Genomic DNA, 13,639 nt, shown 5'->3' with positions numbered 1-13,639 from the left:
GCTACCCCACTCCACCACGCCGAATTACCACACTCCACCACCAGACCGAACTACCGCACTTCACCACACTGAACTACCACACTCCACCACCACACTCCACCACCACACTCCACCACCACGCTGAGCTACCCCACTCCACCACGCCGAATTACCACACTCCACCACCAGACCGAACTACCGCACTTCACCACACTGAACTACCACACTCCACCACCACACTCCACCACCACACTCCACCACCACGCTGAGCTACCCCACTCCACCACACCGAACTACCGCACTTCACCACCACGCCGAACTACCACATTCCACCACCACACCGAACTACCGCACTCCACCACACTCCACCACCACGCTGAGCTACCGCAGTCTACCACACCGAATTACCACACTCCACCACCACCACACCGAACTACCGCACTCCACTGCACCTCCGATTTAGCACGATTGGCTACGTACGGTGCGAAAGAAGTTCAGCAAACATTCATTAAGATGAACAATTACCGGCTCGGCGCAACGGACGTGTGCAGAGAAGGCTTTGAGGTGTTCCGCAAGCGGCCGCCCTCCCCCGCCACCTGACCCGCACCCCGCCCTCTACCCCATGGCTACCTCGCTTTCATCGCCGCACCTGCCGAATCGCCTCCCCGACAACCCGAAGCACTAAATGACAGCACCGGTGAACGCACCGTGTCCCATATGTGTGTGTGTGTATATAAATGTAACGTTTAAGTTTACAAACTTTCAGCCGTCCTCTGCTTCGTCCCACCTGCGTAGATCAAGGGCTCGTGGTCCAGCAAGCGAGGGAAGGATGTCTACAACCCGTTCAGCCACGGCAACGTCTTTTCCAACTGCTGCGCCGTGCTGTGCGGTCCCCTGCCGCCCAGGTATGCCGCCCCCTCCAACTCCCCCACCACCAGCCTGGTATGCAGGAGCAGCAGGAGGTCGTGGGTTCCATCGCGAGCCTGAGGCCCCGCTGTGTACTTGGGTTTCATCTTCTTGGTTCTTTCGGTAAAGTCACGTAGAAGGAAAATAATAAAATTAAAACATAATAAAATAATTCTCACGACGTTTCGGCCACAACGCAAGCAGCCGTCTTCAGGTGGAGAACAGGTCTGTTGAGAAGGCAGCGTCTGAATGGTCAATCATCTTTTCGACAGACCTGTTCTCCACCTGAGGACGGCTGCTTGCGTTGTGGCCGAAACGTCGTGAGAATTATTTTATTATGTTTTATTATTTTATTATTTCCCTTCTACGTGACTTTACCGAAAGAACCAAGTAAGATGAATCCCTGCAGTCACGAAAGCTTTACATCGAAATGTGTACTTGGGGTGTTTGGGTGTTTTCTCCGCGACAGCGTGGATTTTTCTCCGGCTCCTCCAGTTTTTTCCCCCCACAGTTAGAATCGGCATCACCACGCGTTCAGGGTAGTTGGCTGCTGCTATATGCTTCCACACGATCATTTGTGATGGCCAGGTCGCTTCTGAAAAAGAGCTGGGCCTTACCTGGTAAAAATAAAAATGGTTTAGTTTGGTAGTTTAGTTTGTCTGTATCTGTGTGCCTGTGTGGGTAGTGTAGTGGTTAGCGCGCTACGCTACAAACCCGACGACCTGAGTTCCATTGCCGCTCGTGGCCAAGACCGGTAACGATTATCTGAACCGGTCCTGGGCCTCCCTTAGGTCGACTTGGCCTCAAATGAGTACCTGGTGTGGTGTGTAAACATCGGCACTAGGGAGACAAAGGCGGCCGGGCGTGGTGCTGGCCACCCACTCCCTCGTGTGCCGTGCCGGCCTTCATAGGGTGCTCTCTAAAAGCACTTGCCCCAAAATGTCTATGAATGCTATACGGGGAATCTTTGTATTTGTCTTAAGTCTGCATGTGTTTCTCTATCTGTGTGTGTTTGTCTATGGTGTAGTCAAATCCGTTTCAAAGACAATGCATATGTAGGGTGAACTCACTACACATATGTTATACACTATGTAACACGATATTTGTTCCTGGGTAGTAAGTGTTATTTTTGTAATTGCTTATGCCTCAAAAGTACAGAAAATGGCTTTTATTATTTCCCACAAACTTTGCTTTTGTGACCAGGACTTTACGTAATGGAATGATACAAATGCACACCACGTGTTCTCATTGACAATAGGTACATTTCAAAATATCACTCTCCTGGTCACAAAAGCAAAGTTTGTGGGGAGTAATAATAGCCATTTTCTGTACTTTTGAGACATAAGCAATTAGGAAATGACACTTACTACCCAGGAACAACAAATAATGTTTTTGTTAATTATCGGAGAATGTTTGTTTGCGCGTTTTGCCACAAGTTTGTGTGGGTTAATGCAGAAACTTGATGCCTTGCAAAAGGTTTCGATTTGGTGTTTGAGCATCTTCACACCTCCCGTGTTATTTCTAGGAAGGGTAAAGCCTTTTCTTATTTTTTATACTGCCAAGAAAGTCCCATAGATATGTGTGCCCTGTGTAAATATACATGTGCCCGTATGTGTGCGTGCGTGTCTGTGCGTGTGCGCGTGTGTTTGTGTGCACGTGTCTGTGTGGTTGCGTGCGTGTCTGTGCGTGTGTGCGTGCGTGTGTCTGTGTGTGTGCGTGCATGTCTGCGCGTGTGCGTGCGTGTCTGCGCATGCGTGTGTGTTTGTGTGCACGTGTCTGTGTGTGTGGTTGTGTGTGTGGTTGCGTGTGTCTGTGTGTGTGTGTGCGCGTGTCTGCGCGTGCGTGTGTCTGTGTGTGTGCGTGCGTGTCTGTGCGTGCATGTGTGGTTGCGTGTGTCTGTGTGTGCGTGCGTGTGTGGTTTCGTGTGTCTGTGTGTGTGCGTGTCTGTGCGTGTGCGTGTGTTTGTCTCAATCAGCTTAATTGACCGGCGAGGAGAGATTGAGGAGGACGCCTTGAAGACGGTCGCCGTTCACAACGGCCTCAACACCTCGGGCTCCTCGAGCTCTCAGCCTATGGTAGGCCCCGACGCGTAGCGGCGTCCTGCTGTGCCTGCAAAATCATCCTCGTGGTTCTAATATTCTTACTTAACATCGTCCAATTGTATCTTTTGTTCGTCGTCGTTGTTATTATTTGCATCCTTTAATTTTTTTTTAATTTGATTTGATGACTGGACAAATCGAATTCACTGGACGTTTTTATTCTTTTGAAAAGCCACGCCACCACCATGCTTCGTGAAACGGAAACAAATCCCACCGACGTTTTAGTTTACCCTTCGCTCCGACTCTCTTACCCACCCGCGGCGTTTGCGTCGCGCCGTGTATATTTATATATATACACACACACACACGCTTGTTGTTCGCCGGTATTTCACAATTAATTTTAAATCACTGAAGTTGTGGTCTGGGTTGGTGGGCGCCGGATGGGTGGTGGCGGGGGGGGGGGGGGCGGCGGTTTGGTTGGCGTTTTAGAGAGAGAGAGAGAGAGAGCGAGAACGCCGTGTGCGCACTTTGAACCCGGCCACCGCTCCGTCGTGTCGCCCCTCTCTCGCGAGCGATTTTCGTGATGTGCTCGGTGATCTCGTGACCCCCGTCGAAGAGTCTCGTGCGAGTTTGGCCGGCAGCGGGGGCGGCGCGCGACTTTCTAGAGCGAGACGAGCGAGAAACTCGGAAGAGACCCCCCTCCCTCCCGCCTCCCGCCCCAGCACGCAAGAGGCCTTTGGTGATGCCCGTTAGGATTTGTACAAAGTGATTTATTCATTCGATTCTGTATCATTTTAGAGCGGGTAAGAAACGCGACATCCTGAAAGGCAACGCGTTGTCACACGCTCAATGTCAAGAGTTCCAAATTATATATCGTTTCCATAATAGAGGTTTTTGGGTGAGATCACGTAAATATAAATGCGTCTTTAAACCTGCCACCACGACACATATTTACGTGATTTAACCCACAAACTTTTACTATGGATAATATCGGTCGCGAAAGCCTACGTCTTAAACCATATATGTTTTGGTCCCAGTGTGTGGTGTCAATAGTGCGATGGGAATATAATTGGGACGAACAATTGCCGTTTGGTTTGTCTCTGACCAAATCGCCCCCAACGAGCTCGTCGGATCTAAAGATCTCATTGTACTGTACGTTGAACTTCGTTTGCACCCTACGTAGCCTAGCCGTGCTAATCGCAGGTGCGGGCAAAGGACAACAAACTAAACACAACAAGCAGTTCTAAGCGTGCGTCGAGCTCTCACGGAATGATTATTGCGCGTGACATTTTTTGTTGCAACGATGCGTAACCGCCGCGTGCTGTTGTAGACTGGGCGAGAGAGCCACCCACCTCCCCCCCCACCACCACCCCCCCACCTCCCCCCCCATCCTATTTCTCTTCCGTTCTTTCCAGAACCATCCTACCAATCACCGCTAGGGTTTGCCGCTATATGGAGACGCAATTATGTGTCGCACGGTGTAAACACCACGATCATCGCATCAACGTTCGTTCGGCAAAATATCGTTTTCTCGTGATTATCGACACTCGTTTAATTTATATTTTGTGTTTTACATCCTGATACACATATGTACGATTTCGCAAACATGGTCATCAAAGTTCTAAATATTTAGCTGTTAGCCGTTGACTTTTGGCTTAAGTGATGGCGTGATGGTCATGTGACATCCTCAATTTTAGCGTTGTGGTTCTTTTAATTGTTTCTGTTTTAACTGGCAGCATGAAGGCTTTTGTAAATGTTACCGATCGCAAAAAAAGTCACCATAATTCGAAGACTTGTGTTGAGTTAACATCAGCCGAGGAACCTTTTTAAGTTGTCATCACGCACACTGCGAGCACAGCAACGCACAAAAACAGGACTCAAATACGTAAACAATCGCGTGACAAAATTATCGGAAATTGAAGCCGCGATAATCGGCGTGTCGTGAAATTGTACAGCGTGGCAATCCGACCAATCGGAGACGACCGGCCATCTTTTGCACGGAGCGTGCGATTGGCTGGTTGGCCACCGGTGGTGGGGGGTGGCGGGGCTTGCGGTGGCACTTGGCCCACTGTTTGCATCAGCGGGAATTGTGGGTAAATTGATGCAGGTGCATGCTGGGAAAGCTTAAAGCCGTTTGCTTAGATACACCCGACGCAGCTGTTTGTGAGATTCGTTTGGTATTTTTTTTTTGGCCACTAGATACCAAATAGTTTTTGTCGTTAAAATTTTTATTCACTGAAATGTAATCCAATAGTACGTATTTGGTCGTCTGGCACGAACACTTTAATGGTTTACAGATAGGTTAATCTGTGTGACATCTGCAGCAGAACATTGTGTCCCCGGCAGCATTAATGCCAGATTTCACTGGTTTTCGTAAAAAAAAATCAATCAAATTCCCTTTTTGCTGTTGCCTAAATTAAAACGGACGTAACCGACAAAGACAAAACGAGCAGTTCTCGCCTTGTCGAGGTCTCCTCGGTTGCGTGGTCCTCCGTGCTGTCAAGACTGTGGTTGGGGAGGGATGCTGCGTTTAATGAGATAGAAAGAAAAGTAATACAATAATAAAAATAAAACAATAAAAAATAATTCTCACGACGTTTCGGCCACAACGCAAGCAGCCATCCTCAGGTGAAGACCAGGTCTGTCGGGGAGACAGATAGGTTAATCTGTTTTATTTGTATTATTGTATTACTTCCCTTCTACGTGACTTTACCGAAAGAACCAAGAAGATGAATCCCTGCAGTCACGAAAGCTTTAAATCGAAAAGAGAAAGAAAGACCTGGGAAAGTCACTTTCGTGTTCAGCAGGAGCAGCAGCAGCAGCAGCAGCAGCGACGTCGCATCTCGGTCGTCTTCCTTGAGACACTTGGCAGCGGTGGGCGCGTCTGCAGCGATTTGCGGTGGGGCGCTCCTGAAAGTCGATTGGAAAGTCGTTGCGACCGTCGGAGGAAGCATCAGACTTTGTGCCCACGAGCCATGGGCCCCGTAGCTCGGCGTGTCTCTCTGCAGTGCCTCTTTTTTCCGTTGGGCAAGCGTCTTAAGCGCAAGCGGAACGGGTGGCTTTTCCACTGCCTATTTTTGTTGTGCCGATCTGGCCCCGGGAGGAGACATCCGAGTCTGGGTTGGGGGGCCATGCGGGGCCACTGGTCAGCGCGGGGGGGGGGGTGATAAGAGACTCGGTCTCTGCGCGTGACGTTGGCGGCACGGCTCGGTTGGTTTCTGCAGTGGAAAAACAACCTGGGGGCTTCCTGAGCCGCAGCAGACCTGATGTGTGTGTGTGTGTACGTTGAACTTCTTTCGCGCCGTACGTAGCCAACCGTGCTTCATCGGACGTGCGGAGGAAGGCCATGGCATGGTTCGGCACGGCCCGGGAAAGCCTGGCCCTAGCGCAGTTCAGATGTGCTAGTGGAAATCAAGAGTTTACAGCATAAGAGCTGGGGATGTTCGTTTTAAGCAAAACAAATTAACTCGGGCTAATGTTTCCTTGAAAAGTGTTGCAATAGCTCATGGGTGAATGACCTCCTTCCTGAAGCCCCAGGCCCAGTCAGCCAAAAAACATCGGTGTTTCTTTTTTCACACTATTGTTATGTAGGCCAGGCTTAGTCACAAACCGTACCTCTCCGTAGCAAAGGCTCAGCCTTTTGTTATGCAGTCTATTCTTAGTCTTAAGCCTCACCTTACCATATTAATAAAAAGTGTGCCGTACTTGGCCCTTCCCCCCTCTCCAACCATTATATATACGGAGTGGTAGCTCCTGCAATCTCTCATTTACTTGATACAGCTGTCGTGGCTGTGACGGTTCCACCTGAAGACGGAAGCTTGTGTTGCCTCCGAAACGTCGTGATTTTTATTTTATTTTACTTTTATTAATTTTAATGTTTTACCTACGTGACTTTACCGAAAAAACCTAAGAATATGAATCCTTGCAGTCACGAAAGCTTCAAATCTAGAATCGGTGTCCTCACCTCCTGTGACAAAAAGCATGAATGAAAAAAAATCCCCGTTCGTATTTACATTTTTTATAAACCCATTCGGTCAGCGTCGCATAATCGCCCTGAATGTGCCCGACATCGCCAGATCGTGGAAGCTCCGTGGGGTTGAGCGCTAATTCTAGATTTGAAGCTTTTGTGACTGCAAGGATTCATACTCTTAGTTTTTTCGCTAAAGTCACGTAGGTAAAAAAATGAAATAAAAATTAATAAAAATAAAATAATAAAAATCACGACGTTTCGGAGGCAACACAAGTCACAGCCAGATTTGCTATTTTTATTCATTTTAGTTTCATTTTTTTACCTACGTGACTTTACCCGAAAAGACTAAGAGTTTGAGCGTTAATCTTTGCGCCTTTACGGACGTGGCTGCCCTGCGCGAAAGACAGGTGCCACAGCCTCCGCAGAGGGCATTGCAGCAGAATCCATTGCTGCTCTGCACTCAACGCAACAGTTTTTTTGTTATTTTACCAGGTGTAAGGCCCCCGCTGACCTACATCGCTCTTTTTCAGAAGCGACCTGGTTCTCACAAACGATATTTTTTCTTCATCGTAGCACACGGCTATTGGAAGCGATCTCAAACTGAAATGACGCAGTAGCCGCCCTCTTCTTGCCTTGGCCCAGCCGCGTGAAGTTTGCTCGACTCGACACATTCATCAGTAACGCCGCCCTCGGAGGATGACAGTGTATGATAAGGCCACGGAGCGGATTATCATTTGGGACTGGCTGTTATAGCTTTCCCAGTTTCAAACGGCAAGTGATGAATTGGTGAGCCGAACAATTAGTTTGTAGACTTAAAGCTTTCGTGACTGCGGGAATTCATGTTCTTTGGGTCTTTCTGTAAATTCTAGATTTGAAGCTTTCGTGACTGCAAGGATTCATATTCTTAGGTTTTTTCGGTAAAGTCACGTAGGTAAAAAATTAAATTAATAAAAGTAAAATAAAAATCACGACGTTTCGGAGGCAACACAAGCTTCTGACGTTCCACCTGAAGACGGAGGCTTGTGTTGCCTCCGAAACGTCGTGATTCTTATTTTATTTTTATTTTACTTTTATTAATTTGAATTTTTTACCTACGTGACTTTACCGAAAAAACCTAAGAATATCTTTCTGTAAAGCCACGTAGATAGATTGCTTGTGTTGCGATCGAAACGTCGTGAGAATTTTATCGTTTTATATTTTTATTATTTTATTATTTCCCTTCTACTTTACCGAAAGAACCAAGAATATGAATCCCTGCAGTCACGAAAGCTTTAAATCGAAATTTTAGTTTAGTGTTATTAGTTCAATTCAGCTCTCAGTAACTTGCACAATCTGCTACCGGCTGTCCCGTGGGCCATGGCAGATGCAGGCACCACCCAAAGGTAGTGAGGTGAGAGTCAATACCGATTCATTTTTAAATCCTTTATATTAAGTTCGCTTGCTTGCTTAGGACCGTGCAAATCTTTCGGTCGTTTTTTAACCCACTTCCCGTGATCCAATCGAGCTGACATTTTCCACACAGACTCGTTGTGCGTGACAATTAATGTTCGTGAAAATAAATTTCCAAAATTTTACACTTTTTAGGACAAAAACATTATATTTAATTACCAATTGCTTAATGGTGGCATGCAATCATCTGACCCATAGGTGGCAGCCATCTCAAGCCAGAGGACGAGAGGACTCTAGCCGCCACGCATATAAAGGATTTATAGTGAAAAACTTTGTTTTTATGGGTTATACTTGTTACGGCTAATGGGTGCATTGCTTCAAAGGGCCCTGCTCATTTCAAACGGCCATCGCGTAATTCAGCCATCGCTGGCCACGGAGAGAAGTTTGTCACCGCTAGAGATACACCACCTCAGGTGGTGCCGATAAGTGAGATGCCTCGTCTGAGCCTCATGGCCTACGAGTGAAGAGGTTGAGTGGGGTGGCCCCCCTCCCCATGAGGAAGAGGGTCATGTAGGGTGTTTGGCGACACTTCAGAGCGACGGTCATTGTGGTTTGAAGGGTGATGTAACGTAAGGGTACAGGCTATTGTGTTCGGCTGTTGATGTCTGTGGGCCGAATAGCTGACGCCCCATCCGAAGGTGATGGGTTCGAGTCCCGGTTGTTGCCGGTCAACTTGGCACATCCTTCTGTGGTCTATAAAATCAGTACCACTTTGTGGGAAGTTAACAGCAGTCGTCCCGTGGATAGACTGGGCCTGCCATAGGAATGAGGAATTCTCCATCACATTTGCTGAAGGTGCACTATCTGTAATAGTAAAGAATAATAGTGTAAAGCTGAAGGGAAATCGGACATAGCCAAACCAAATCTCTCTTTTTTTATCATTGCATTATTATTGTTTGGAAATATCCAAACCTAGGTCAACTCAGCCTCAAATGAGTACTTCGTGCAATGTGTAAACATCGCCACTTGGGAGACAAAGGCAGTCGTGCATGGTTCTGGCCACCCACCCCCTCGTGTGCCGTTCCGGCTGAACGGCACTTTCCCCAAAAGTCTGTTAAGGCTATACGGGGGACCTTTGTCTTAATTTGCGTAGTAGTTAGCGCACTGCGCTACGAACCCGGCAACCTGTGTTCAATCCCTGATCTACGGCCAACATCATTTGCGGTATATCTGAACCAATCCCCTGGATCACACCTCGGTCGACTGGCCCATAAAAGAGTAACTGGTGCGCTGTCAACTTCAGCACTGGGGAGACAAAGGTGGCCAGGAGTGGTGCTACTCCCACCACCACCCTCCCTCATAGGTGCGCCTTGCCGGCCTTCGCTTAACAGCACTTTCACCAACAGCTTACAAAGGCTTTAGGGGCGATCTTTGCCTCTGCATTGGTGTTACATGCATGTGTGTGTTCTTGGATTATTAAGACTATGGAGAACGTCTTGGTCTGGAGTTAATCGTGTCACCGGGTCAGGAGTTGTGTTTGTGAACCTGGAGAGGGTGAGGGGGATTAGAATAATTTATCAAGCCGGTGTGTGTCGAATGCATCTGTCAGTCTGTATGTGTGTGTGTGTGATCCATGGGGGAGCGGTAGTGCAGCGGTTAGCGCGTTGCGCTACGAACCTGGCGACCCACGTTCAGTTCCCGTTCACGGCCAACACCAGTGACTTTTCTGAACCGGTCCTGGGCCCTCCCCTAGGTCGACTCTGCCTCGAATTTAGTACCTGGTGCGAATGTGTAAACATCGCCACTGGGGAGACAAAGGCGGCCGGGCGTGGTGCTGGCCCCCCACTTCCCCGTGTGCCGTGACAGGCTTCATTGGTGCTCGCTAACAGCACTTGCCCCGGCAGTCTTTCAAGGCTACACGGGGGATCTTTGCCTTCGTGATCCTCGTGCAGTATTTCTGCCGGTGGGCTCTGTATGATTGATTCTGCACAGCACACGGACCGTAGTGAGCAACTGAGCGGTCCGCCCTTTAATTTCCAAGCCCCAGTAAAGAAAAAAAAATCGACGATTCACCGACCCTCCTCGGTGATTTTTCGTCTTCGTCGTTTGAGGCTGCAGTTGGATTTGTGGATTGATTCACTCTTTGTGCCCGCCTTGTGGTGAATGTGGACTCTGCGACTGGGGCTTGGCACTGCATTGTATTTGAATGGACGAAGTTGCCACCTTTTTCAAATGAAAGTTAGTTGCAACGTCGATAGGATGGCTTAAAGTGTTTTCGTCCTTCCCCAAAGAAAAGAATCGCACTTCGCGAACAGGATAAATACAACGACCCATACGCCAATCAATATGTTTGTGACGTAGTGAATTCGTTTCGGCCATAAGTAAGCTACGTGTGACGGATTCTATCCAATCGCAGAACATGTAATGCTAATAATGTACGCGCTTATTTGTGTGACACCTTCCGCTGATATCTCAAGGCGCCTTGTAAGAGTGAGGACAGGCCGAGAGAGAAGGCGAAGCTGAAAGGAATGAACTGACTTCAGAAGATGCGGTTATAAGACGAGGATTTGAGAAAGTATCCGGAAGCTTGCAACCACAGCGCACGACACCACTGGGCAGAAAGTATTATCGCTAGTTTGACAAAATGAAATCACGTGCAATGCGACGACTTTGTTGAGCCTGTTTAACACGTAGCAGGCTTTCGCGACCAATATTATTCATAATCGACGTTTTTGGGTGTTAGATCGCGTTATTTATAAATGTGTCGTAACCCTCCACCACCCGACACGGCCAATCAGTAAAACAGTGTCACGTTGACAAAACACAAATAGTTCACTGCTTTAGCCCACCGGTGTGTTGAAGCGTGAAACCACAACATTTACAATTTTTGAGTACGACGTTTCGCTGGTAATTGCATCCAGCATCATCATCATCAGGCAATTCGCCAGAATGGTGAGGGGCTCTGCTGTGTCTCCCGTTCTTATATAGAGCAGCAGCAGCAGAGTGACGTCATCATTAACTTTGAGCCTACTCGCCAATGTCACCGGTAAAGCTGCCGATTCGTCAATGTATCCCGCGTCTTGCTTGGTTACTGCTCGGTTATTTACACTCCAGTCTCTAATAGGGGGGGCTGGGGTGGGGGGCACTCTCCCTGCAGCTCCCTCGAGTGGTAGCGTTGGGGAGTTCCTTCAGCCAGCGGTGACGCGGGAATGCAACTTGCGGGGCTGCTCCTTTGACTACCGTTGCTTTTCCCGGTATCCTGGCACCACACTGAGCACATTGATATTGAATGCGTGTGGTTTTTTCTTTTGAGCTTTGTTCCAAATCGTAAAGCCCTACGATTTTGGATGTGTAATGGGTGTTACATAATATAGGATTATAATGACGACGATGATATATAATATATATGCTTCGATTTATAGCTTTCGTGACTGCAGGGATTCATCTTCTTGGTTCTTTCGGTAAAGTCACGTAGAAGGGAAATAATAAAAGAATACAAATAAAACATAATAAAATAAATATGTTTTATTTGTATTATTTTTATTTAAAAATAAAACATTTATTTTATTTTATTTAAAAATAATACGAATAAAACATTTAATTTATTTTGTTTTATTTTTATTCTTTTATTATTTACAAATAATAAAAATAAAACTTTAATTTTATTTTGTTTTATTTTTATAATTTTTATTTTAAAATAATAAAAATAAAAAATTTATTTTATTATGTTTTATTTTAAAATAATAAAAATACAACTTTTATTATGTTGTATTTTTATCATTTTATTATTTCCCTTCTACGTGACTTTACCGAAAGAACCAAGAAGATGAATATATATGCTGTCGCGTGGCCCTCCAGTCGCTGTGTTTTTTAAATTGCAGTATTGGGTTCGTATAGGATGGGCTGTGACCTTATTCTCTCGGAGTGATGAGGCAAACACTTTATTTTCCTCTGTATGTTATGGCAACAGACTAGGGTGTTGCGTCTTATAATCTGACGTGCGCGTGTGCGCGACTCTGATTTGTAATATCTTATTAAAACCCGGCACAATCTTGGGGGAGCGGGGAGGCGCGCGGGGTACATGTCTTTACTCTTTCAGAGCGTCTTACATTCTGGAGAATTACAGTAATTGGCAAGGCCACGGGACAAAATGAGCACGGGCGAACGCACGGACAGCGAATGCGCGAGGCCACGCTCATTGCACGAATTCGTCTCAGGATTTCATTTCCCACGGAAGCTCTGGCTCCGCGTGGTGGGGGGGGGGGGGTTGTTGCTTCGAGCAGCGCTCTCGTTGATTACACACCGTGGCTACCACCACTCTCCTGTCGGGTTTCACGAGCGTGGCTCTTGCAACGGGCGAGCCTTTTAAGTTTGAAATATTACCCGCGGCTGCCACATCTTGCGTGTGTAACACGTAAAAGCGTTGAAGTGATGCATTCGGGGAATAATGAAGCTACCAAACGTTGCGGTTTGGCTGGGGGCAGACAGGTTTAAGACGAGGCTTGTCCGCGTGTCCCCCCCCCGAATGAAGCAGTTGTGAAAATGTTTATGGCGTTTTATAATAACTTTCTTCTCATTGACACCGTGTAGGTGTTATGTCAGTCAGAGCTTTAAGCCTCCAATACACGTTGCGGGTATTCATCTTCTTGGTTTTTTCGGTAAAGTCACGTAGAAGGGAAGTAATAAAATAATAAAAATAAAACATAATAAAACAACTCTCACGTTGCGGGTAGTTTAACACGTCGTAGGCTTTCACGACCAATATCGTCCGTAACAGAGGTTTTTGGATTAGATCGCGTAAATATGAATGTGTCGTTAAACCCGCCGCCAGCCAAATTGCAAGGTTTGTCACGTAAACAGAACGTGCCAATTCGTTACGAGTACAGCAACACCGGTTGTGTGTTGGAGAGTATAAACCCACGACAACATTTACAATTCGATTACCGTGACGTTTTGCCAGTAATTACAACAACAACCGCCAGCATCATCGGGTGGCAGCCACAGAGTTCTAGAGAAACCCTCCTCCTGTTTCGGTCTTAAATAGGGCGGGGGATAAACGTGATGTCATCACTTATGAGCCAATCAGGTGCAAAGGCGGGAGGGGGGAGGGGCTCGTTGAGCCGCCCGACTCTCCTTGTGGCCTGGTTGAGCCTCCCGGCTCTCCTTGTGGCCTGGTTGACCCTCCCGGCTCTCCTTGTGGCCTGGTTGAGCCTCCTGTCTCTCCTTGTGGCCTGGTTGAGCCTCCCGGCTCTCCTTGTGGCCTGGTTGAGCCTCCCGGCTCTCCTTGTGACCTGGTTGACCCTCCCGGCTCTCCTTGTGGCCTGGTTGAGCCTCCTGTCTCTCCTTGTGGCCTGGT

At 47.4% G+C, this 13,639-nt stretch overlaps 1 protein-coding gene across 1 annotated transcript in view; it reads left to right on the top strand.

Moving 5' to 3' along the window:
• Nucleotides 1-5,370, top strand: part of ZDHHC14 (zDHHC palmitoyltransferase 14) — a 65,487-nt gene extending 60,117 nt beyond the window's left edge. The window contains exons 7-8 of the mRNA XM_078618411.1: nt 775-884; nt 2,861-5,370. Coding sequence (XP_078474537.1) covers nt 775-884; nt 2,861-2,978 — 228 coding nt within the window. The 3' untranslated portion in view covers nt 2,979-5,370. The remainder of the gene's footprint in view (nt 1-774; nt 885-2,860) is intronic.
• The last annotated feature ends 8,269 nt before the right edge of the window (nt 5,371-13,639 follow it).

Source organism: Lampetra planeri, chromosome 57, assembly GCF_965212315.1.
Source record: "Lampetra planeri chromosome 57, kcLamPlan1.2.h2, whole genome shotgun sequence".
Lineage (NCBI taxonomy): Eukaryota > Metazoa > Chordata > Hyperoartia > Petromyzontiformes > Petromyzontidae > Lampetra > Lampetra planeri.
This window is presented reverse-complemented; position numbering and strand designations above follow the sequence as displayed.